The 26,596-nt window shown below is 42.5% G+C and overlaps 1 protein-coding gene across 1 annotated transcript in view; it reads left to right on the forward strand.

The window, feature by feature from the left end:
- The window catches only part of LOC122119380, a 138,763-nt gene that overhangs the window by 72,405 nt on the left and 39,762 nt on the right, over positions 1-26,596 (forward strand). The window contains 9 exon segments of the mRNA XM_042693468.1: positions 886-1,062; positions 4,645-4,647; positions 10,671-10,788; positions 12,348-12,513; positions 17,372-17,510; positions 21,247-21,397; positions 23,156-23,251; positions 24,383-24,538; positions 25,115-25,344. Coding sequence (XP_042549402.1) covers positions 886-1,062; positions 4,645-4,647; positions 10,671-10,788; positions 12,348-12,513; positions 17,372-17,510; positions 21,247-21,397; positions 23,156-23,251; positions 24,383-24,538; positions 25,115-25,344 — 1,236 coding nt within the window.

The following is a 26,596-nucleotide window of genomic DNA, read 5'->3' on the forward strand; positions in this document are numbered from 1 at the left end:
AAGCCAGATTACCAGCCATATTTTGCAAAAATCTAGACAATACATAAATAAGGTACATTTCATAAAGGGTATTATCCCACACTCAAAAGGAAGGAATGCTTCCCAGGGAGGCTAAGAAAAATCTGAACAGATAAGTTGTATATTCTCTTAAGTCTATAAATCCATCTTTCCCTTTTCTTTAATGCTATTGCTACACATCCATGTTTCATTGACTCTCAGCTTTAAAATGATAATTCAGCCTGGTGTTGGCAGCTTGTATCTATTATCCAAGTTACTCAGGAGGCTAGATCTGAGGATCACGGTTCAAAGCCATCCTAGGCAGAAAAGCCCAGGAGACTCTTATCTCCAATTATCTACCACCAAAATCCAGAAGCAGAGCTGTGGCTCAAATGGTAGAGTGCTAGCTTTGAGCAGAAAAGCTCAGGGACAGTGCGCAGGCTCTAAGTTCAAGCCCCAGGACCAGCATAAATACATACATGCATACACACATACCCTAGGTCCTTGGGTCTCCAATCTGAAGGTTCTAATGTCATGTAAGATTTGATTAAGTAAAAATTGTGTTATTTTGTAGGAAAAAGAAGAAATCCAGACAATGAATCGTGGTGACTCATGCTTAAATAAACCACAGCCCACTGGGCTAGATCCAAGTTAAACTGTTACCTGTCTTCTGACATACAGGGGAACATACAAGTAGATGGGAGATACTTTGAAAATGTTGATACTTCTGGTTTCATACAGTACCAATCTGAGCCAAATGGAAAATTTCTTTTTATCAGAAATGCTCCATTCTTTTTGAAAAGCCCTGCAAGGTCCTGTAACTTCTGTGAGAGGTGCAGCAACTTGGATTCTCCTTTAGAACATCATTTGTCTCTTTCTGACTTACAGCTTTAACCGCCACATGTCTCATTATGCTCTCCGGAGCCAGATCATAGCATATTGTAATAGTCTGAGGGCCCTGCTGGAAGATTTCCCTACCATCAGGGATACTTTTTTCATGGTGGGACAACCACAAGAAAAGAAACGGTTAAAGGACACTAAGGAGGACTTCAAGGCAGACCCAAGGTGAGCAATCTCCTTCAGAGCTTGTTATTCTACCTCTTAGACCCTACCCCAGGAAGGGATGTGGTAACTTTAGTATAAAAACACTGTTACTAAAATTTGGCTCTTAAGTGTCCCCCAAGTTCGTGTGGAAAAGGTTTGCTCCCCAGAGATACATTCTTGGGGATTTTAGGAGGCGATGCCTGGTAGGAGGCCTTTTGGTCACTGGGGATATGTCCTTGAAGGGGATTCTAAAATCCCAGTCTTTTCCTCTTTTCTGTTTCTTGGCCGTAAAGTGTGCAGTTTTGCACCACCAAACACTCTCACTACACAAAGGCTTTAAAAGTATAAGCTAAAGAAGTCTCTCAAGTGGTAGATTTCTAGCTTTGAGTAAAAAGGCCAACAAGAGCACCAGGCCTTGAGTGTGATGCTCACTACAAGCACACATATAGTAACTTTTTTCTCTTTATCTTAAGTAACCAAAACTAAGTAAATAAATAAGTTTGATTTTGAACTATCCTAACTCCAAATATTCTACTCAATAGAATAGAAGAAATATTCAGGCTTGAACTCAGGACCTGGGCACTGTCCCTGAGCTTCTTTGGCTCAAGCATTCTAGCACCACTTCTGTTTTTATATGATACTGAGGAATCAAACCCAGGGCTTCATGCATGTTAGGCAAACACTCTACCACTAAGTAAGCCACATTCCCACCCCAAAGAAGCATATTACTTTTGTTGTTGTTGTTGTTGTTGTCAGTCATGGGGTTCAAACTGGGAGCTATCCCTGAGCTTTTTTGCTCAAAGCTAGTGCTCTACCACTTTGAGCCACAACACCACAAAAGTTCTTATCTTGGCCTACCTAGAATTCACTCACCTGGACAAAGCAGTTAGCATACTTGTGTAGTCACTAACCATACCTCTTTAAAAGTGAGGGTAGCATTATATGGTCTTCAAGAAGGAGCAAAAATACCCTGTAGGGTGAGCTTACCTCTTCCTTTACTCTCTCACTTAAAGCTTGGAATTTCAGTAACAATAACACTTAAAGATCATAGACTGAACAGATGAAGGGAATAGACAGATCACTTACATCTTACACTCACTCATTCTTGTGTATACTTACTGTTCATTGTTTGTCCAGTGCTTGCCTAGTTCTGGGTACTTTGGATGTAGCTGGTGGTACAAAGGTGAGTAAGTCATAGACTCTAGCAATAAACTCAGTCTAATGGAGGAATCTCTGTAACAAACAACTTCAGAGGTAATGTGGTAGAGGTCAGTAAGAGGCATGTAAAGGTTCACAGGAGGAATGTTTGACTCTACCTCAGGGCCTCAGGAAGGAATTCAAAGAAGCAGGCACAGAAAAGTTGGAATTTCGCAAGAAAATGGACTCATTGATATAAGTCTAGAGTTTGAAAGAAGTTGAATTCTTTAAGCCCTTGGCTAGTCAAGTCAGACGAAGAACTGACTATCCACACAAAGGCCACTCCTATGTTTTTACTTATCAGGTGTCCTACTTCTAAATAGCAGGGTTTGGTTTTATGAGCTTGGTCTCTGTTCTATGAATTTGGTCCACTTTAGGTTTCAGAATTTTCCTAGGGGAAGAATGCATTTGAGAGAAGCGTAGAGGACAGACCTCCATGACTCCTTTGCAGAAGAGTTTGAGTGGATACAGGCACTCAGTGAGACTGAATGGCAGCTTCTCTCATGGGGAGAATCAGAGACATATCATCTAAAATGTCTTATTTCATTACTTCCCCACCCTCCAGCCAAGGTGACCATTTGTAAGCCCAATCTACCTCTGGGATCAATCTTTAAAACTTCTTTGCAGATAGTGAACCATGATTTCATTTGCCTTTGGGGATTATTTGTCTTCAGGAGAGCTGTTTTTGTTTCTGATCTGTGTAATTTTCAGCAATCAAATAGGGATGTGAAGGCAGGGGAATCTTTTTTTTATTGTGAAAATACTGTACAGAGGGGTTACAATTACATGAGCAAGGCAATGAGTACATTTCTTATCAAGCATTGTTGCCTCTTCCTTTGCTTTTCTTTTACCATCCCTTCCCTCCCACCACACAACTACATTCCTCCCACCACCAAAGTTGTAAAGTTCATTTTTTGACATAACGTCTTATACATCTCTGTTGCAAGGGGCCACCTGTATCCCTATTAAACAATTTGTTTTTTCCCTTCCCCTCCCCAAATTATACCAACATCAAATACAGTGAAAACAGGAGTTATACCATGGGGGAGGGACATACAAAGCAACAAAGAAATCATCTTATAAATATGTTAGAAACAATAGCAAGAAAGAAAAACCATTTGAGTCCTTACCTTGGGGTTCATTTCGCCTAACATCAACTTATCTGACCGTTTCTGCTTATCTCAGACATATACTAGTTATTACAAATAAGGAAAACCATGGGACCTATGTTTCTTTGGGCCTGGCTTACTTCACTTAATATAATTTTTTCCAAGTCTTTCCATTTCCTAACTAATGGGCGATGTCATTCTTTCTGATGGAGGCATAGAATTCCATTGTGTATATATACCACATTTTCTTGATCCATTCATCTACTGAGGGGCATCTGGGTTGGTTCCATATCTTAGCTATGGTAAATAATGCTGCAATAAACATAGTTGTGCTGGTAGCTTTAGTATGGTCTTGTTTGTGATCATTTGGGTAAATGCCCAAAAGTGGGATTGTTCGGTCATAGGGTGGCTCTATGTGGAGTCTTTTGAGGAACCTCCATGCTGCTTTCCAAAGTGGTTAAGGGAGGGAATCTTTTTAATATGTATGTCTTGCCCTATTTCCTTGTTGTGTCTTGAAAATGTTTATAGTTCCTAGAGGCTAAGGAATATGGTCATTCAAGACAACGAGCTTTGATTTCTGAGCCATCTGGTCAGTTAGTGGAGTTAGTTAGAGTTTCAGGGCAGGGTCTCAGGACAGAAAGTATGATCACAGTGGGTGTCACCGAGCCCCAAGCCACATAGGCAGGCAGTAGATGGGCTGTGACAGACACAGATTCAGTGTTTCTTCACTACCCCATCTCCTGCTTATAAACTCTCTACATATTAATACATCCCTTTTATTTTTTTATTTTTATTTTTGGTTGGTCGTGGGGCTTGAACTCTGGGCCTGGGTGCTACCCCTCAGCTCTTCAGCTCAAGGCGAGCGCTCTACTGCTTGAGCCACAGCGCCATTTCCGGTTTTCTAGTGGTTTATTGGCGATAAGAGTCTCTTGGACTTTCCTGCCCGGGCTGGCTTTGAACCTCAATCCTCAGATCTCAGCCTCCTGAATAGCTAGGATTACAGGCGTGAGCCACCAGCGCCCGGCAATACGTCCCTTTTAAGATATACATTGATAAGAGTGTGAAAAATGGAATTTCAGTCTTTTGTAGAAGTTTGGGGAAAGTACTGTACAAGATTCTTTCTAGCTCCAAAGTCTATGTCCTATCTAATGAAGGCCTATTGAAAAATAGACCCAGTTTTTTATTAAAAACACAAGTGTTTTAATAACAAAATGCTTGAGGTAGGATGTCTTTATTTTTAATAAAGAGGTTTATTTAGCTCATTTCTGGAGGTTCAAAGGGATGGTCCCACTATCAGCCGGTGAGAAGGCCCCTCTTGGCTGTGCCCCCTTATAGTAAGACTGCACATATAAGAACAAAATGACACCAAAAGTCAAGAAGGCAGACATTGCTCCCACAATCCCTTCCAAGGGCACCGAAGAACCTCTCTGGGCCTTACTTTTTAAAAGTTCCGCTAACTCTCAGCGATGCCCCCTTAGGAACCAAGACCTCAACACATGAAACCTTCTTGTGAGGGACATAATTAAACCAAATCTAAACCGTAATCATCAGCTGGTAACTGGGATATCTGGAATCATGCATTTCCCTGAGGTCTTAGGCAAATCACTTATCTCCAATCTCTGAACTTCATCCTCCTCTCATGAGTGAGGAAACTGAAACAACTGTCTGAAGTTGAACGTGTTATCACTTTCAGTGCTGGTGTGTCTAGACCATAATTCCAAGAAATAGGACTGCTAAGGGAAGACTTTCTGAAAAGGGGCCATTTTATGATTGTATGGGAGTCACCCCTGTGCTTAACTAGAGATAGAGAGGCAGAATCGAAGGATAAGGGTCATGAAGGAAAGAGATCCTCAGCTCATTCATAAAATAAGGGGATAGGCTACTTTAAAGATAACAGATAAGCTTTACTTTAAATGTCAGTTTCAACAATTCATTAGTCAGGATTCTGAGATCTCTCAAGTTAGTGTGAGCATGGTAATTGATTGGCAATGTCTGCTGTGGTGAAAGAATGGCAGGAGGAAATATAGCCTCCCTGTTATGCATCTGTCATTCCTTGACTAGAAGAGCCCCCATGAGTTCTGTAGGCTTAATATTCTAAGATGCAACTTAATTTTTTTAACAATCCGAAGTTACTATGTCTAGATTTCCCGAGTCCTCCCAAACCAAACTCTCTGTCAAAGAGGAACCAAAAGGAGCTCCTTCCCAAAAGTCCATTCTCCTCATGGGAGGTTTCCATTCCCTTCATGAGTGCAAAGGAGACTGAACACACTCAGGTGCACTCTGAACAATAGCATTGCCTGACAGAGGAACAGAGTACACAGAATTGTCATGGTTAATTGAACACTTACTAGGGAACAAGCAGAGCCACTGTCATCCAATGCAGCCATTTAGTGCAAATTACAACCAGGTACCATTTCCTCTGGGCAGACATAGCTCCACAGTGAGTGCAGGGTCTGGCAAGTAAAGTACAGGGTCTTGGACACTGCTGATTGGCTCCAGTCACAATGTGAACAATACATGACAAGTTTGGTGCCACCACATGCTGTTCAACAATAACCCTTGCCAAGCCAGGAAAAAAATGGATAAATAATAACTATACATCATGATAAAGAACAAAAGAAAATAAATATTCAATGGAAGTACCTGCCAAGAAATGCTTAGTATTATTAGAAGGATTGGAGATACTGGAGAAAAGAAGGCTTCAAGGAAGACAGATGTTTAACCTCGGTCTGAGTGATAAGTTGTGGTCTACATGGGCAAGGAAGGAAATTCAGCTAGAGCTGAGAGAGAGCAAAGTCACGGAGACATGTGATGGGCTATGACTTCTTTGCAGAAGTCCTCACAATCTGTGAAGAAAGCAGTGTACAAAGGAATGGGACAAGATCCAGAAGTCTGGGGTTTGTCCTTCAGGTCACAGAGAGAAAGGGAGCAAAATGATTGTCAGTGACACCACTTGGGAGATTCCTAAAATTGTACAGACAAGAAATATTTAGTTGATGAAATCAGCTAGGCCAGGTGCCAAATGTAATATGGAGCTGAGGGAGAAAGAGGGATCTAGTCCTGGCTTGAATAAATAGGAGATAGCAGAGCCCTCTGGAGATGCAGAGTAGTGATGGATGCACAACAGTGTGAACTGACTTAGTTCTACTCAACTGTACAGTAAGGAGCCTGATATCTGAGGATTGTGGTTTGAAGCCAGCCTAGGTAAGAAAGCCCATGAGACTCTTACCTCCAATTAATCAGCAAAATGCTGAAGTGAAAAAATGGCTCATGTGGCAGAGTGCCAGCCTTGAGTGAAAAAGCTAAGGGACAGTATTTAGGACTGATGTGTAGCTCCAGTACCACACACACACACACACACACACACAGACACACACACACAGTTTCATAACTTGAAATCTTATGCTGTGATTTTTCTTCCCCTGGTCTCCCAGCAGCTTATTATGCTTCTTTTTCTGGGGTTCTCTGCACTTTCATTTGTTTCCCTTAGGGTGTGCTTCTACCCAAGTGCCATGTTTGCTTGGCTGGTTGTTTCTACACCAAGTGGTCCCCTCAGACTTTGCCTTTGGTGGAAAAGGAGAGTATGGGTCAAAAGGAAGTGGACGGAGTTCCATTCCAAAGACCTTTCACTCTTCCACAAAATAGCAGGCCATGTTGACATTTGCTGGCAGGAATTGGCACTAGGCATAAAGAAGGCTTGGAATTATTGAACAAGGAAATAGGCTCGATAGCTGATCAAAGGAGAGAGAAAGGAGAATCCCAGAGTGACAGAGCTCAGGCTGGAAGTCATTTACTTGTTGTGTCAATATTAGTGCTATGATTTCTTCCAGCTGTGATCAGCAGTGTGTAACTAGAGCCAAAAGCTCTAGTTGTTGGAGGGATCTGGAGCTGGGGTTGTGCGAGGTGGGTGGGTTATGAGAACAATGAATCCGAACTCAATACTAAGAGCGTAGTTCACAGTGCTTGGCTGAGATCCAGTCTGGGTCAGGAAGGAATTGAGGTTGGAGTGGGCTGATAATAGGAAGGATGGGCTAAGGATGAGGAAAGTCTAGGGGCGAGTAGTGGAGTGACTGAGTGAGTGAGCAAACTGGAAGACAAAGAGCTTCCAATTGGGAAAGTTAAGACTTTGGACGTGATATGGTTCCAGGAGTTGAGGTGTAGCCTAGAAGGCAGTAACTGAAGAAAAATAAAGAAGGGAGACTATATTAACAAGCCAAGGGAATTGCAAGGCCAGGTAGTTCTTAGGCTACCCACAAGGGGTGGCAATGAGTCTCCTTGTAAGACTGAGACCAGGCTGACACCAAGCTACTCTCCTATCAAGCTCCTGTTCTTCCTAGGCAGGTGGCTGCTGAACAGGAAACCACACATGGACTAGGGAGAGAGCCTTATAGCTCCCAGGGCTTCTCCAAGACCAAGGTCTGTGTTCCACCATAGCCCACTTATGGTCCACAGTCCCACATGCCCAGACTCAGACTTCCTTTTTATTTTTTATATTCAGTATCTCTTTCTGACACCATCAAACACTACAAGCTGAAAATAGAGACAGGATTGGATTAAGCTGGCTTTGATCTGCTTCAAGACTGGAATAGTCTGTGGTTGCTAAGAAATGAAGTTCTCCGTAAAGACCATGCTTTTATTTCTGAGCTGAGAATTAACTGATTAAAACTCTGAGATTTGAAAGGTAGCCTTAGGCCCAGTGATTTACATTAAGAAAATTGTTGTTTTGTTGTTGTTTTATGTTTTCTAGTCAAGGGTACTTAGAGCCAGAAGCCTATAATCCTAGCTATTCGGGAGGCTGAGAGCTGAAGATTATGATTCAAGGCTAGCCTAGGCAAACAAATCCAAGAGACTCTTATCTCCAGTTGACAGGGAAAAAGTAAGAAGTGAAGGTTTGGCTCAAGTGATAGACTGTCAGCCTTGAGTAAAAAACAAAAAAGCCATGCAAGTGTTGGATGCCTTGGGTTCAAGTCTCAGTACTGGCACTAAAAAAGGGAGGTGGGTATTTGGAACTGAAAAGACTCTGCCTTCAGGTAAAAGATTGAAGAGCTGTGTTGTACTTCAGTAAGAAAGAAGGGTCATCTGAGTCACCACAAGACTAAGAAATAATGTATTCCTCATCATGATAGTCAAAAGTTCTCTATAATGCCCCCTAGATGATGAGATCCTCCCAATGAGACTCCTGTGGGGACAGTGGAAATCAAATGAAAATTGGGTATAAATATGAGTGGTTTAAACAATAGAATCCTTAGAGCCTTAGGAGCAATGAGAAGGGACAGTCTACAAACATCGCCCTGGCTCCCTGGCTTCTGGGGACTGAGGCATTGTGAAACCCTAACATGGTAAACACAGAATTGGGCTGTAAGGGGTGAGCAACTTGAGTATTGCCTTTTTTTTTTTTTTTTTTGACAGGGCTGGTCTGAGGCACTGCCAGCTAAGAAGGAGTGGGTTGGAACTCTGTGGCTGAGGAGGGGCCAGGCCCACCTATGTAGATGTAGGAGTCACTGGCAAATAGACAGTAGTTGTAGCCAGAAGAATGACGTAGGGAAGGATGGGACAAACAGAGGGTTCATCTCCCTAAGCCCAGGCTCAGTGGCCAGGCGACTGTGGGGGTGAGGGCTCCACACTCCCTCTGCTATTTCCTGTGAGGCCTCTTCCAGCAAAATCCACGTGAACCTGAAGTAGTCCTGCTCTCTGCTCTTCCCACAGGATCCTCAGTTCTGGGACATCCTGTCTGGAGAGTCAGGCCCCAGTTCTTAACGAATGACTCTCAGGTTCCCTGTGCACCCTTGGCTCCTGCCCACCCTGGGCTTCTTTACTGCTCCAAATGTCACACACCTCTACATTAGCAGAATGACAAACCTTGTAGCACACGACTCGCAAAATGCTTTTTTATGTGCTCCTTTAATACTTTCTCCTCACATCAGTCCTGTAAGTTAGAAATTGTTACCCTCATATTAACTATGAAGAGACAAAAGAGTTTTTAATGCCATAGAATCATGGATGATGAGCCGGACGCCAGGGGCTCATGCCTGTAATCCTAGCTTCTCAGGAGGCCGAGATCTGAGGATCCTGATACAAAGCCAGCCCGGGCAGGAAAGTCCATGAGACTCTTATCTCCAATTAACCACCAGAAAACCAGAAGTAGCGCTGTGGTTCAAGTGGTAGTGCGCTAGCCTTGAGCTGAAGAGCTGAGGGACAGGCCCAGAGTTAAAGCCCCACAACCGACCAAAAAAAAAAAAAAATATATATATATATATATATATATATATGGATGATGGAATTGGAATAAAAATCAGGTCCCTCGTTGCCAAATTCCCTACCCTGTTAACTGGGTGAGCCACCACTACCCACACCCCAGCCAAACACAGTTAACCAGGTTCGATAGCTCTGGGCCACCTCACTCCTAGGACAATCAGAAACCAGGTCAGCATGTCACCTCCCTCCAAGGGCAGTGTTGTACACAGAGGGTTTCCATTTGTATGAAACAGCCAAAACCCAACAGAGTACCTTTTACTGGTATGTCTATTTGGGGTAAAACTACAAATAACAACAAGGTATTGGTTAGTGTGAAGTCAAGAAGGTTGTTCAAGGAGGCATGCACCAGGCTATAGGAATGCTTGTGACATTCTCTCTCTCTCTCTCTCTCTCTCTCTCTCTCTCTCTCTTTCTCTCTCAGGCCAGGCACCTGGGCTTGTGTCAATCCTTATTCCAGACATAGCAGATAGCATGTAGTATATAAACTGCAGCAGGGACAGTCTAAAAGTGATAGGTGTTTGGAGTTGGACAACGGAGACAGAGGGAAGCAGAAGAAGCCTAGAGGCTGGGGTATCTGGCAGAAAAATGGAGCTGCTGTCTGGAACCCAGATTGGTTTCTTAGGAGTTGGTAGGCAGGAGCTGCATCATGTCTTAAGTCCTCAATTTCCTCAGTTGTGAAACAGGAACAAAAATAGATCCATCCTGAGATTGTAAGAAGCATTACATGATATAAAATAAAGAATGGAGCTCCAGGTAGGATGGCAAACTCCTAAGTCCTGTCCTTCCTTTCCTTTCTTACCACACTTTCTCTCCCTCTGTGTTCAAGGACATCCCTACCACATAGCTTAGGCTAAAATCAGCCCAACTGCCTTTCCTGCTGGGTTATTTATAATGAACTCTGGCCAACTGGGAGCTGCTGCAAAAGAGGCCCGCTGCTGTGGGGCTAGGACTGGGCAGGTGGTGACAGGCCTCTACAGCCTGCGGCCTGTGTCCTAAGTTCAGGCAGCCCACAATGCTTCTGGTTTGGGGAAAAACTGGTGTGACTGGTGTTCTCTTCCAATGCTACAGGCATTTTCAACCCCGGCCCTGGAGTTTGTTGTCAGCCGATGGAAAAGTCTTCCTCAATTTGTGGTTCATACCCCATCCTTCAGAAGTGCTAGTTATGTTCAAAACTCTGCCAGAAAAGGTTTGTATTTTCTGGATGTGTCCAAATGGAAACTGGCTATTTTCTTGCGTCTCACTGGTTAAACACAGCAATGACAGACACCACCTCTTGTTTGTTTTAGGACACGTTTAGTAACTGAAATCATTTCATAGCTCCTAATACGTTTTTCTGTAATTTCTGCCAGGCCTTATTATATCCCAAGTTCTGTTTTTTTTCTGATCATTTATAAACAGTAACATGAGCTTCTGACATTCCTTATTAACTCTTAGTGTCCCCCAAACATTTCAATAAAACCCTGTCTGTAGGTAATGAGAGATAAGGATTACACTTGCATCTAGTAGCTGAATTTGGGGGATGTTTATTTTTATTTTTTAGACACCATCTCACTAGACCTAAATTTATAATCCATCTGCCTCAATCTCTCAAATGCTGGGATTACAGAGTGTACCACGATGTCCAGCTACTAATTTTTGAGGGCTTTTTCTATGAACCTTAACTTACTGTTAGAGAATAATATTGATAACCACAAAAAATAGATATAGAAACACATAAAATACATAAGCATGTGTTAAATAGAATTGCAAGGTTGAATATGGCATTTGGGCAATAATCTGACTTTTCTTTGTAAATGAGAGTCTGTTTAGAGATAAATGCCCATGTTTTGCTTAAGCCTATTCACTCAGGTATTCACAATGCTGTCTGAATATGGGTTCCTGCTGTGAGCTTGTTTGTGGCCTTTATAATTCACAAATGGTCACACAAACACATTTCCATTAATTCACAGCCATTCATTACCTTAAATAAACAGAAACGCATGCCTTTCTCCTCCTCTATTCCCACAGGAGTGACTTTGTCTAAAACAAGTAAGTTCATCAATAGGCTTGATTTTTTTTTCTTTTGGAAAGTGGGGAGAGAATTGATTTCAAGACTTCACGCTTGCTAGGGTGGTACCACTCCAATCATGCCACTAGCCTAGCTTTTGCTGATTATTTTGAAGATGTAGTTCCAAAGACTTTTCTGCCCAGGCTGGCTTTGAATCATAGTCCTTCCAATTTCAGCCTCCTGAATAGTTAGTATTATAGGCATGAGTCACTGGGCTTGTTGTTTTCTTTTCTCTCACATATTATCCTACATACATTGTAAAAATATTTATTTATATACAGTCAGCCATCTGTACCACAGGTTCTACATTCATAGACCCAACTGACTACTTACTGAAAATATTTGGAAAAATTGTTTTATCTGTATTAAATATACACAGACATTTTGTTTCTTGTCATTATGCCCTAAACAACACACTACACCAATAATTTACATAGTATTTACATTGCATTAGGCATTGTAAGTAACATAGAGATGATTTAAAGGAGACTCTTGTAACTACCACTCCATTTTAAATAAAGCGCTTGCTCATCTGCATATGATCACACCAGTGGAGCTCCTGGAACCACTGTCCTGTAGATACCGAGGGACCACTGTATTCTTGTTTAAAGATATTATCCCTAATCTACTCAAATATTTTATTTTGCTTCTTAGCAACTTCCTAAAATGTAGTTCCTTGTGTTGGTTTTTCCCCACAGGCAGCTTTTAGAGCCTTAAAGCTGACTCTCCAGCTGATAGGCCCTCTCCATGACATTGTGGCCTACCTTTTCAGTTTTGCTAAACTTGGCAATTGTGCAGCATGCTTTGAATTCCCTCTGAGTCCTAGCCCTTCGAGAGGCAATTGGGGAGGAACTGAGGGCATTGGTAAGTGATTCATGATGATGAAAACTGCCTCCTCTATTGATTTGAAATTCTATAAAGTTCTTAATACTTGGAAAGCCAGAACTACAGTATTTCCTTATAAATGACAGTGGTAAGAAGGGCAGAGGAGAAGTGCCAGTATATACTGTCTCCAAACTGCACATTTACCTGATTGATTCCACATGGATAGCCTAAACCACAAAGGGCACCGAGGAGTCAGGAGGCTCATGTCAATGCCTGTCTCTGCTCATCAGTTAGTAGATGTTAAACACTTCACTCCTGTATTTCTGTTTGTCCATCCATGAAATAAGATAGCAATATCGGTCTCATAGAGATGTTCTCAGGATTTGAATCTATGTAAGAATTCTAGCAGGATGCACAAGGCCATACTAAAGATTAGTTTTCTTCCATTCCCTTTCCTTCCTGGTCAGTGTGAACTCACGCAACTAGTTCAGAGCCAAACACTCAATGTTAAGAAACTTGCAGCAGTCCCTGTTAACATTAGCTAATACCACCTGATAGTCCTAGTGGTAAGAATGTTTAAGGCTTTAGTCTTCTCCGCTGATCAGTGAGTCCTAGCTCAGCACCCAGATTATAAAACAAGTCTAACCATTTATAGCATTAATATTTTATAGCATTTATAAGATACTATGTAATAGCCTCATATGGCAAGGTGCTGGTGGCTTATACCTGTAATTCTAACTACTCAAAAAGCTGAGATCTGAGGATTGCAGTTCAAAGCCAGCCTGGGCAGGAAAGTCCATGAGACTCTTATCTCCAATAAACTACTCAGAAAAAAGACAGAAGTGGTGCTATCTATGGCTTAAGTGGTAGAGTAGTAGCCTCGAGCACAAAGAGACTCAGGGACAGTGCTAAGGCCCTGAGTTCAAGCCCCAGGACTGTAAAAAAATAATAGTCTCATATGTAGTGAGTGGAGTTCATCAGAAACAGAGAATCTGATCTTAATTTAATAATTTGGTTCCTATTCCAGAAAGTCACTAGTTATGTAACTGTTAGTCAATAATAGGAAAATATAACAGTAGCCAGGAATTTAAAGAATGAGATGGTCTAAGAAGAGAGTCTGATTAAACCTAGTGATTTAAAAATGTGATATAATGAGAGTCTGTTCTTCTGTGGCCAGTGCATGAACGACTGTGTGGCGGACACGGGATAGTGGCCAATCGATTTGGATTATGCTATCTATGCTGAAGGAATCTGAACATTTTTGTGGGACCTAGGGGAGGGTTTGAGTGATCAGCTTGGAGGAAGAAGGATAACTAGCTGAGGCAAGGCATGAGGAGGGGGCATCGTGCAAGTCTTCAAGACTGGCATGAAAAATGAAAGTACCAAAGCACTTCCACCCTGGGGACTATTGAGAGTTACTCAGAAGATACAGTAAGATGCTCTAGCGAAGTTACTGGCTACCGGACTTCTCACAAAGGTCAGAAAATAGGAGAGTGGCCAAGACAAGTGCCCATCATGTCCTTGGGGTGTGAGACTGAAGTCGAGAGATTCAGAGCCAGGTTCCAAATGAGGAAGTTTCCAGCAGTTGAGAGCAAGAAGCATGCTGGGAAGAGCCTGCAGATAGGTGGTTTGGGAGCATGCATCCTAGTTTGGGGGAAGTGGATTGGATAGTGGAGGAAACAGGAGGGACCATCTCAGCATGACACTAGGGAGGGCAACTGTTTGTGGCCAGTGCATCTGCCCAACAGTGTGGTGTTGAGACATTGTGGGATGGGGGTCCAGATGTGAGGACCTAGAAGCCACTGTTTCCTGCTGTTTAGGTGCTAGACAACTGGAAACCCCTGAGCCCTGTGGGTTTCCCTGTGGGATGCAGGTTTTTCAAGGTGTGTGCTTAGACATGCACAGTTCAGCATGTTGTAAGGACAGACATTTGTGCTTGGGGGAGAATGGGGAAACTGTTGCAGGCTCTGATCTGCTGAAAAGAGATAAAAGGTTAAGTAAACTAGAAAGAAAAAAATTCCACTCTAAGATAATCATTTTTTTTTTTTAAAAGGCTGCTTAGTTCCTGATGCTAGAGGAAGAAGAGAGAAATAGGAGTCTGTTCCTTTAAGCCATGTCAGAGCTACTTGGAGGTGGAGAAAATGAGTGGTGTGGACTTAAATGCTTCCAGTATTGTAAAAATGTATTCTCAGGATTTTGGGTTTTGCTCCTCCCCCTTGGAAGATAGAGGCAGAAGCCAAAGTGGCGGCTCTTACAGCCCAAGGAAACATTCTGTCCACCCTGCAAGTTCTCTCTTTCCCTGAAAGCCAGCAACTCCCTCTGCAGTCAATGAGAAGCAGCAGAGTGGAATAAGAATGCAAATCACACTGAGCTAGCTTGCCTTTACCTCCCCCCCCTCCATTTCTCCTGTCTCAGTCTCTTTCTCTCCTCTGTCTTTCCTTTGTGTCTCTTCTTTCCTCGGTCTTTCTCTCCCTCTTTCTGTCTCTGTGTCTTTCTCTATGTCTCTTTTTCTCCTTTGTCTTCTTTTCTCTCTCCTTTCCTGACTCTACTCTCTTTGTGTCTCTGTCTCTGTCTCTGCCACTCTCTCTCTCTCTGTCTCTGTCTCTGCCTCTTTGTCTCTCTGTCTCTGTCTCTCTTTGTCTCTCTGTCTCTCTGTCTCTCTGTCTCTCTCTCACACACACACACACATACACATACTTCAAGCTTTCCCTACTTCTCCTTTCCTCTGTCTCTGTTCTTTGTCTATCTCTCTTTTCCTCCTGGGGAAAGGTATGAAAAACTTTCCCTTTCCTCGTGTTCCACCTTGCCTGCCCCCCCATGCCTGGGAATCATCTGTTGGGCGCCTCTCCCTGCCTAGTCTGCCACTTCCCCTCCTACAGGGTCCTATTCCCACAAAAAGGATGGCCAGAATGAAAATTTTTTAAATCAGTAAATAACAGAGGAAAAGCAGTTCAGAGTGTACAGACAGCACCAAGAGGACGTGATCCCATGACCCAACCACTCCACCAAGTGCAGTATTTTGATGTATTTTTACTCCCTTCTAGCCCTTGCCCAAATACATTTCCATGTACATTCTCAGGGCTTTAATCATAAAGTATGTGTACCTTTATATTTTCCTCATTGCAGAGAATTATAAACATTTCTCCCTGCTTGCCACTTGGACTGACCATGCATTCCTTATGGACAAAACAAAACTAGGCCTTGAACCACTGGGGCTCAGGAACCACCCTCCTCTCACAAGTTATCACTAAAGTCCCTGTGCCATCTTCTCTGATGCTACTTCTCTTTTGGTATACCCTTTTTGGAGCCCAATAGGACTATCAGATTTAGAGTACTCATTTTAAAAAATTGACTGTTAGAACCAATGATTTGAGAGTCAGGAAAAAAAATCCAGGAATCCATTTTTCTGTTGTGTGTAAAACAGCAAATGGATATGAATCTGGATTGCTTAGTCTTCCTAGAGCCAAGAGAAATTGTTGTAAGCACTAAGAACAATCTTTAACCCTGATCAAGCTCTCCCATAGAGCTTCCCCTTCCCACAGTCCCCTGCTTTCCTCCAGTGCTGGAGCAGGTCCAGAACTGGGCCACATGGGGGAAATGGGGAAATACTGCTTGGGTCTAAATGAGGAGGAGGAGGAGGAGGAGGAGAAGGAGGAGGAGGAAGAGGAGGAGGAGGAGGAGGAAGAGGAGGAGGAGGAGGAGGAAAAGAGAAAGAGGAGAAGAAGAAGAAACAAGAAGGAGAAGAAGAAGAAACAAGAAGGAGAAGAAAGAAAAAGATGAAGAAGAAGGAGGAGGAGGGAGAGGAGGAGGAGGGGGGAGAGGAGGAGGAAGGAGAGGAGGAGGAGGGGGAGGAGGAGAGGGAGGAGGGGGAGGGGGAGGAACTCCAGCAATTCTGGTATACATGTGCAGGGATAGTGATCAACTTCGCCATCCTTCTTCCCATAGCAGGAATGTCCTTTCTGGGTAGAAGACTAGCACTATCTTCAGAAGGACTGTCAGCATTTTAACCAGCTGATATTCTGGTAGTCCTGAGAGCGTAAGCCCCTCAGGTTTCTTAAGAGTTTTTTACTTTTTGCTGGGCTTTCCTATTTTGTCAGATTCACTCCCTTTTCTGGGCCAAATAACATAGATAGATCCCCAGGATAGATGTCCAGATGCAGGCCAGATTCCTCAACACAGCTTGAGTGCTCCAAAAATTTTCCCTGTTACATTTCCAACTTGACTGTGTAGACATTTATTTATATGGCATCTACTCTTGTAATAGGTACCCAAGAAATAAGCTAAGTAGTGTCCTCTCATGCTTACTCCTAAAATGAGTAGAATGTATTAGAAAGATGCATATGTGTGTAAATATATGTGTGCACATATATATATATTTATATGTGTGCATATAAACGCATGTATTTTTTACATGCTTTAATTGGTCCATGAGCCAGTGGCAGGGAAGGCTGAGAGGGCTGGTGTGACAATGAAAATGCATGCTGATTATAATTTATGTAATTTCAAGTCCCTATTAAATATCCTGAGCAGTATACTTTCCCAGTCCTTTATGATTTCTCATTTTAATTCGATTTTGAGACCATAGTGTCTTATAAATTTCAAAACTGAGTTTCAATAGCATGTTCTTACTATGATAATAAGCACAGCAAGTTTTGCTTTGTTTTCTTTTGTTTTGTTTTACCAAGGCAAGAAAGAAGGAAGGAAAGATAAGTCAGATCTCCAGTTCTACTGAATAAAGCTTTGCTGATCTTGCAAAAGTACATAATTGGTACATCCACAAAGGAAGGGAAGTCTGTCTAGATGACCAGTCAGCTTTGGGGGGGTTCAATAAAGAATTACTGGGTGGGCTGTAGAAACCTGTATTTCACACTGTCTGACAATGCTGTCCATCTTCTAGGGTCTGAGCTTCAAGAGCTGCAGAAAACACTTGACAGCCTCCAGAGCCCCCAGGATCCAACCCAGGTGGCACAGGCCCTCCTGCTCCACAGGGAGGTTATGTTGCTCCAGTTCGATTCAGCAGTGAGGCATCTCGTCCGGTAAGGGCTGGAGAGTTATTCCTGCCTAACAAATTCTGCTGAGCCAGTGTTTGTTCAGTGACCAGCTAGGGCGGCCACTCCTGGCAAGATTAGATAATAAGCTTAAAATAGTCAGAAGCACAATCAGTTCTAGAACACCAGCTACCAACTGTGTCCTGCTGCAAGGCTTTCTTAGTGAGATCTATTTCAATATGCCTGGTTTTATTAAATGTAGTTTCAGAAGTTTGCATCACAATTACCTGCTTCCAATATTCAGGTTGTTTTTTGGAGAGTAAAAATTCTAGATGTCTAAAGATTAGAATCCCTAAGACACTTATTTATTTATTTACTTACTTACTTATTTTCACTACACTTCTGCAACTGCTAGAATTGGCTCCTGGAGTTAAATTTATAAATTCCCTTGACCTCAAAAAAACCATCATATTAAGTATTGTGCATGCAAAAAAAAAAAGAATGTTTCATTTGGCTAATTAATTATGATTCTGATAGGATTTGGATTGAGTTTGAATTAAGATTCACAATGTTTCTGGGTATTTTTTTTGGTCCTACTGAAGTTTTGAATTCTAGGCTTCATGTTTTTAGCAAATGGTCTGCTAATGAGCCATACCTCTAGACCCCAGAATAAATGTTATATGGGAGAAGAGAGTTGGGCCTGGACTGGGCATCTCTGCCTTTTGTATAATTTTCAATTTTTTTAAGTTTTTGGTGCCAGGACTGGGACTTGAACCAGGGCTTTGTATTCTTGGATTGGCATGCTTGCTTATGGCTGGTACTCTACTCAGTTTAGCCACATATCCATTTAACATTTTAACTTCCCAGACTGTCTTTACTATTTCAATCCTTCAGGTCTCAGCTCGGATTCTAGTTATGAGTCACCAGGCACCTAGCTCTGCTTATTCTTTAATTGTCAAAATTCAGCAACTTCTTTTGGTTAATTCATAGTACTCATATTTGTTCAACCAGGGCCTCGGGTACTGCATCTGGATTATGTTTTCTACCCTTGGTGTGGTTGGAGAATGTGAGTGTGGGGATTGTACTGAATGAGCTCAAGTTTTCTTTCTTTTCTGCATTTTCTTTACTTTGCCACAGGACTCTTAACTGTGAATTCAGTAGGACAAAAATGTAATAACAATGTTAATTCATTTTCTTTTGTTGCCAGATAGCTCCCTGGGTTAGTCAAGCACATAGGACATAAAGGTTCTGATCAGCTAGATGACCATTCAGTAGAAGGCTTCTGGGCTCTGAAAGCCCAAGGTCAGAATTCATAAGGAACTTACCCATGGTGAGGATTTGGGTTGCAGCTATGCAGGACTAAACTAGTACTGTGCAAGGAAACTGCTCTATTCCTCTAGAATGCTTTTCCAGGATTACTTCATCTGAGTACACTCTGCAGGAACAGAGGGCACCCTGACCCATATCTCCTTCTACATCAGCCCCGTGTTGCACCCCTGTGAGCCCTTTCTTTATTGCATTTGCCTGGCCTTTTATCTTCAGAGTGCTTCAGGTTATATTTGATGGGAATGGTATAACAAGTAAGAGGTAAACCAGAATTAGAAACGGCTTTTTCAGCTCCAAAGTCTGAGTCCCAGCTGATTCTGGCTAGAGAAGGAAACTCTGAGAGAAGGCAGAAGGTAAGAGAATAAAAAAAAAGCTGATAGATAAATGTCATCCCTCTTGATCGTTTTATGAACCACTGAATCTGCAAACAAAGGAAAGTCTTATATAATCAAAAGACACAGGAAGCTTAAGGAAGTTCCTTGGACCTTCTCAGAGCTCTGTAAGACTGATCAAATAGGGATGTTTACCCTAGGGAACATTTTGCTTATGTAGCTGAAGACTTCTCCAAAGTTTAAAAAGAAAGAACTGAGCCAGGCACCAGTGGCTCATGACCATAATCTTAGCTACTCAGGAGATTGAGATCTGAGGATCACAGTTCAAAGCCAGCTGGGGCAGGAAAGCCCATGAGACTCTTATTAATCTCTAAATAATCACCAAAAAGCCAGAAATGGAGCTACAACTTAAATGGTTGAAGGATAGCTGAGTAAAAGAGTCCAGGGACAGCACTTGGGCCCTGAGTTCAAGCCTCAATAATCTGTCACCACTAAGAAAAAGAAAGGACTAAAGAGAGTTGGCCGGGATGAGAGAAGTTCATTTCCATAGCCTGGGAGGAGAAGAATTGGAAGGATACAGATCAAAGACCACAGGGCAACAGCCTTATAGAGTCACCTAAGATCTTCTCCTGCTCTGCTGTACAATAGATCATATCACAAGGTCTGTCACAAGACCACAAGCACAGAACATGTCTGCCTGCTGGCACAAAGCCTGATGGGAAAATTGCTGACTCATGGAGTATTTGGACCATAGGTCCCTTGTGCTATGGGACCCCCACCCCAACTTAACCATCTGTCACAGCTTTTCTGAGGCATCCATTAGAACTCTCCTCTTCCTTGCTACAAAGTCAAGCTAATTTCTTATGTACATATTCTTCTCATTTGCTTATGGTATAAATTTCATGCTCTAGACTTCAGGGCTTATGGCTCTTGATACGCAAAGCCAATTTTTGTTTAAAACAAAACCAAACCATTCATTCTCTGACCCCTGGCTCTTATTTAATTTCAAATCTTGTTTTAAAAGTCAAGAATTATTGTCCTGGCTGTTGGATTTAAAATAATTGAACAAACATTTGAAATCTTTGTTCTAGAGTTACAGGTGTAGTATTCAACTTGGTAGTCAGATATAGCTATTTAACTGAAATTAATATTTAGACGAAATAAAATTTAAAACTGAATCCCTCAGGGCTGGGAATGTGGCTTAGTGGCTAGAGTGCTTGTCTAGCACTCTGAGTCCCTAAGTTCAATTCCTCGGTACCACATAAACAAAAACAAATAAAGCAACTATTTAAAAAAAAAAAAGCTGAGTCCCTCAGTCACAGTTGTCACATTTCAAGTGTTCAACAGCCACATGTGCTCTGTACAGATAGTGTTTTCCTCATTACAGAAAGTTCTATAAAATAGTGCTAGTCTAAAGAAGGTAAATTTGATCCAAGTACATTTACAGACATATAAAAGTATCATGGCAAAGCTGGATATAGCAGTTCATGCCTGTAATCCTAGCTTCTTGAAAGGATCATGGTTAAAGGTCAGTCCCTTTTCCACCAATACTTGAGAATAGTGGATCCAGCCTGTCATTCAGGTAGCATAACAGGCTGACATCTGGAGTTTCATGGCTCCAGGACAGCCCAGACAGAAATACTCAAGAGACTCCATCTCAACAGAAAGAAGTTGACACTGTTGTCACATACCTGTCATCCTAGCTATGAGGATGTGGATTGTGGTCCAGGTACATACCCAGGCAGGAAGCAAGAACCTATCTCAAAATAATCATTGCAAAAAATGGCCTTGGAAGTATAGCTCAGCAGTAGAACACCTGCCTAGCAAGTGCAAGGCTCTCAGTTCAAACCCCGGTAACTCCTGAACCAGAAAAGTGTCATGATGAAACCCCTTCATCTGTACAGTTTCATATCCACCAATAAAAAACATAAACAAAGCACTTCTAGTCTAGAGTGCATCAACGTTTCGTTAAGTGCGGTGAACCATGAGGGTGTGTGGATGACAGGCTGAGGAAGAAGCATCTTGTCAAAATGAGATTTTGCTACTAAGTAACTCTGAAGACAGTTTTGAGTTTTAGAAACTTCAGTAACTGCTTTAAATACAGTGTCTCTCATGTTTTGGTTAAGAACGTTTTTAGCTGCTGGAAACATCCCTGCCTACCAGTCTGTCACAGATGGCATGTGCCACGGGTTGCCACCACTGAGCAACGCCCTTAGGAAGAGCATTTTTGCTTCACAGCTCGGCCTGCCTCCACCACTGGATCCCCAGGGCCTCCAGGTGAGTTTTAAAGGTGTTCTCTACCTATAAAAGGTGTGTGGCATGTAGAGAATTTTGTCAATGTGTTTCCATTTGGTTTAAAATTTGCAAGTGTCTCAATAATGTAATACAGTTTTGATTGTCCCCAACTTTCAGTCATACAAGGAGCCTCCTGCCTCCCACCCAGGTCACCTGTTTGTCCCAGACAGCTCTTTTCTACAAATGCTCCAGTCTGCTTCAGGCAACAGCTTGTGTGCTCCCAGGTGGGAGCAACGCAAATATTTTCATCCCTTCCATTAAGTAAATAATGGTCACAATTACTAGACATAAATTAGGTCAGTGGTTACCATATGGCTTATCAAATTCTATCCTGACAACTATTACTGCTCCCAGGCAGGAATATTATCCACCTTTGAAAGGGGCCAAGGTTCAGGGAAGGGAGAGTTAGACTCCTGGAGAATCATGACAGCACCAGGTCACAAACTTATCTGTTGAAGAACAAAGCACTCCAATATTTAACAGATTAAGATCATAAGCATTCATTATCTCTCACAGTTTCTGAGGATCAGGAAGCTGGAAGTGGCTAATGTGGGTAGTTCTGGCTCAGGATTCCTCATAAGGCTGCAATAAAGATGTTAGCTGGGACTATGATCATCCTAGGGCAGGGAAAGAAATAGCTTCTAAGCTTAATCACATAGCTATTGGTAGATGTCAGAAGATTCACTTCCAAGATTTTTCAGGTAGACTTCTCTACAGAGCCTGCTCACAGCATGGCAGAGAACTTCTCCAAGAACAAACAATCCAAGAGAACAAAACTATCCAATGAACAGTACTCCAGGATGGAAGTCATTGTCTATATTGCTTCAATTTCCCTAAGTAATGTCCCATCATTTCTGCCTTACTTGATTCACTGGAAGTCAGTCCCCGAATCCAGCTGCACTAAAGGGGAGCAAAATTAAACCCCATCTCTGGATGCATAGAGTACCAAAGAATTTGTGGAGCTAGCTTTCAAATCAAAATGTCCCATGTGATGTTTTTCTATCATAAATTATTAATTAACTGATGCTACATCAACACCAAGCATGTACCACACTTCTGTACTATGCAATAATGACTCTCTGCCCATTTGGTCTTCAGTTAGACCCAGAAGACAGAGTTGGGCCAGGGCCCTGCTTGTCAGGGCTATTGGACCTGCTCCTGCTCCTTCTGCCTTTGGGCCTCCCCTGGGATGAGCCGCACGCAGGTGTCCTTGCTATCAAAATCAGCTCTGTCTTTAGGAATTGATTGAAGCCATACTCAGGCCTTGAAGTGTTGAATGGGGTGGAATTGGCAGGCCTCCTGGATCAAAGGCTGCCCTAGACTCACAGGTATGGAAGGTACTTGTATTGTCTATGGAGAAGGCAGGGACCTACTGTAATAAATTGTAGCATTGGTCTTGAGTTGATTTCTAAAATTGGATTGCCAACTTTTTAAGGTTCCTAATACCACAAGCATTCAAGCAGGTTTCTTTTTGTTAATAATAAATATGTCCTGTTGGATTAGTGCTGACTGATACTGACTAGTTACACTGAAAGCATCTGCTGCAAAAGCAATAAAAAGAAGTGAGTTTTCCTCTTCTCTCCTCTACATCATTGGGATGCACTATCAGAAGTGTTTTATATAATAAATATATCATCCAACAGTGTATTGGGATATGGACGCAGAAATCCGGCTCATAGATAGATGCCTTTATCTTATGGATACAGCACAGCATTTCATGACTAACATTTGGTTCTTTAGGCATTTGCACTGTTCCCTTGGAGAGCATCTTTACAAGATGGAGGACCCTTTCCAGTTATAAGTAGCATCCCAGACACCCTAGAGTATAATATGCAGGTAGGTATATCTTCCCCCTTCTTGGAGAGAGAGCTGAACTCAGGCTGCAAAGCAGGTGTCACCAAGTGCCCAGGCCAGCCATTCCGTGCTTAGTCCTTTATGACACATGCCATGTTTTAATTATGAAGCTGTAAACTCAGTGTTTTGAGGTGACTCATGTTTGCTTACTGTGGAGAAGAGTCAAGGTCTCAGTATGAATGAGACCTGGTTGTAGCCTCAGCTGAAGTTCCCATGGCATAGTGACCTAGAGAAGAGGCCCCCAATCTCTAGTCATGGTCTGGGCCTCTTGCAGAAACTGCAGATGTTGGCAGTTCAGAGGCATGTGACTCCTGACCTACCTGGCAAGAAAGGAACTTTTTAACCAGGACTCATAAGAAGAATTGAAGAATTTCTTTTAATTTTTTTCACTTGTCATTGTTAGTTTCTTTTAATTCTTTTAAATTGTTAACTTCTTTTAATCATCTTATTAAGTAAATAGTATCAATCATTGTATTAAATAAGTAGTATTATTTATAATAGTATTTTTATATATAGTACTCAGATTGCGTGCGCACGCGCACACACACACACACACACACACACACACACACACACACACATTCTCTTTTGGTAGAACTGGAGTTTGAATGCAGGGCCTCATACTTGCTAGGCAATTGCTGTACCACTGAACCATGCCCATAGCCTTGTTTTATTTTTGTACTTATCTATTTTATCAGTACTGAATTTTGAACTCAGGGCCTTGCACTTACTAAATTAGGTGCTCTGATCATTAAGCCATGCCTCCTGCATTGTTTTTTTCTGGTGTGTGTGTGTGTGTGTGTGTGTGTGTGTGTGTGTGTGTGTGTGTACTAGTACTGGGGCTTGAATACAAGGCCTCTTGTTCTCGTTCAGTGTTTCATCATACACAAATCTGCTGTAAGGGGTCTGGAACTTCATACTTCACAAAGTCAACCATCTAATATGGTTATGAGGACGTAAGCCATGCTACTCTGGTTCTTATGGATTGTTCTCATAATTGAGAGGGTGGGTTTTATAAACACAGTTGTTTCTAGTTTTCTTCCCTCAGATTATGTATAAAGAATACATGGAAATGCTCAAAATGGAAGGGGTTTCTTTTCCCTTTGTTTGTAGCTGTGCTTGTGTGGGCTTAGTGACCGTGACTGCAAGGTGGCTCATGAAGAGCTGGTGAGCATGCAACTGCTAATGGAAGATGTACTTCTGAGCAGCTACCCTATGATCATGGAGGGTTCCTCTGGATGGAAAGACACACAGGACAAAAGTACACAGGTATTCTTGGCAAATAGTTACATGCTCAGCCAGTGCCCTATTGTACTGAAGAACCTTCTTAAGAGATTGATGAGAGAACCACATCTTGCCCATAACCTCTCCCAGTGGATACCAGGGCTGTGCTAATGCTACATAGGATGTGGCATAAAAAACTCTCTTACTTGCACACCAACATTTCATCTGCCTTAAAAATTAAACAATAACAATAAAACAGCCTTTTCTATATAGCCTCTGCAGTCTGGCAAGTGCTCAGCACAGTTGAGATTGAAGTCTTCCCCACACTCCATGGTGAAGTTATAGTAAATTTTTTTATTTATTGGAGATTTTTTTTTTACCAATTTCATGGGTTTCTAGTTCATTTCTAGTGTTCATGGGTTCATCTCTGGTGTTTCTATGCACTGTCTGTTCAGGAAGGGTATTCAGCATCTTGAGATGCTACCGTGCTACAGTCCCGTAAACCATTCCTCCTGAGGAAAAGACTCAGTCTCCAAAGGTTTTGTTCTGCATGGGTGCATGTACAAAGTTAGTCCATCCTGGTCCACTATCAATAATGATTAACTTCTATCTTGCTTTCAGCCAGATTGGTCCAAACTGCCAGGATTCAGAAATCAGGCTCAAAGCAGCCCAAAGGCCTCTGCTCTGCTGGAGGGCAAGTGTGATCCTGTGCTGTCCCTCACCCTGCTTAGATCCTTTCTGATACTGTGGAAGCAGCTGGAAGTGCTCAAGGAACAGTGGGGAAGACTCAAGCTGCGAGGCCAGGACATGGACTCCATCGCCCTCTACAAACAGTTCTCAGAGCTCTATCAGTGAGTGTTGCAGAAGCAAAAACTCATGTTAGTGAGTGGAGTCTGGGGGTTGGCAGGTTCTGTCCCTTGTTGAAGGGTGAGATTTGATCCATGGATCCTAGGATGCTGTATTAGCCTCTTGCCTCTGTGATTAAAGAAAATACCTGACAAAACAACTTAAAAAGAAGACAGATTTATTTGACTCACAGTTTCAGAGAGCTCTACCCATCTTGCTGAGGAGGACCTGGCAGAACAGGCAGCTTACAACATGGTGGCCAGAAAGCAGATCGAGCAGCAGACTAGAGACCCAGTATAATCTTCAAAGACATGCCTGCAGTGACCTACTTTCTCCCAGCGAGGCCCCACCACCAAAGTTAGGACAACCTCCCAAAATAGTGCCACCAGTTGGCAACCTAGCCTTTAACCCTTGAGCCTGTGCCCCCACAGGCTCATTACATATGGAAGCCATAACCTTTTCCATTAAGTTGGGTGGCAGCAACAATACTCTACCAACAGTGTTGTGAGAAAAAGCTGGGTTATAGTAACTGTAGGGATATTGCTGGAGTCCACTGGACTATGTTGTCTACTATCTGTCCCTACAATCTGCTTATCAAGTGACCCCACAGTGCCAATGCCATGCTCTTGAGGTGATATAATTCCAAGGAACTCTGGCTGGAGAGCTACTAGGGATTCCTCTTCTCTTTGGCTTCTATACCCTCAGCATGAGTTTCTGAGCACATGAGTTGTTGCAGCCTGAAGATAATAACTTGCAAGTAGATGAGGCTTTAGGTCTTGGAGATGGTGCTGAACTTGGCTGCAGACTTCAGCTGCCATGACTTAGCTGGCAGGAAGGGCATGATGTTTCTGCCATGTCTTATAGCACTTACTAAGCCATACCCACTATTGCAGCTTCAGAAGGGTCATCTTGGCAGCACCAGAACTGTCAATCTGCCAGGCACCGGTGGCTCATGCCTGTAATCCTAGCTACTCAGGAGGCTGAGATCTGAGGATTGCGGTTCAAAACCAGTCCAGGCAGGAAAAGTCTGTGAGACTCTTATCTCCAATAAACCACCAGAAAACCAGAAGTGATGCTGTGGCTCAAGTGATAGAGTGCTTGCCTTGAGCTGAAGAGCTGAGGGACAGTGTCCAGGACCAGAGTTCATGCCCCATGACTGCCAAAAACAAAAACAAAAAAAAAACACTATCGATCTGATGAAATTATTATTGTCTGTATTCTTGGTCACCAGAGAATTGTTCATATTTCTTGTCACTA

Source organism: Dipodomys spectabilis, unplaced genomic scaffold, assembly GCF_019054845.1.
Source record: "Dipodomys spectabilis isolate Male_0828 unplaced genomic scaffold, ASM1905484v1 ptg000001l, whole genome shotgun sequence".
NCBI lineage: Eukaryota > Metazoa > Chordata > Mammalia > Rodentia > Heteromyidae > Dipodomys > Dipodomys spectabilis.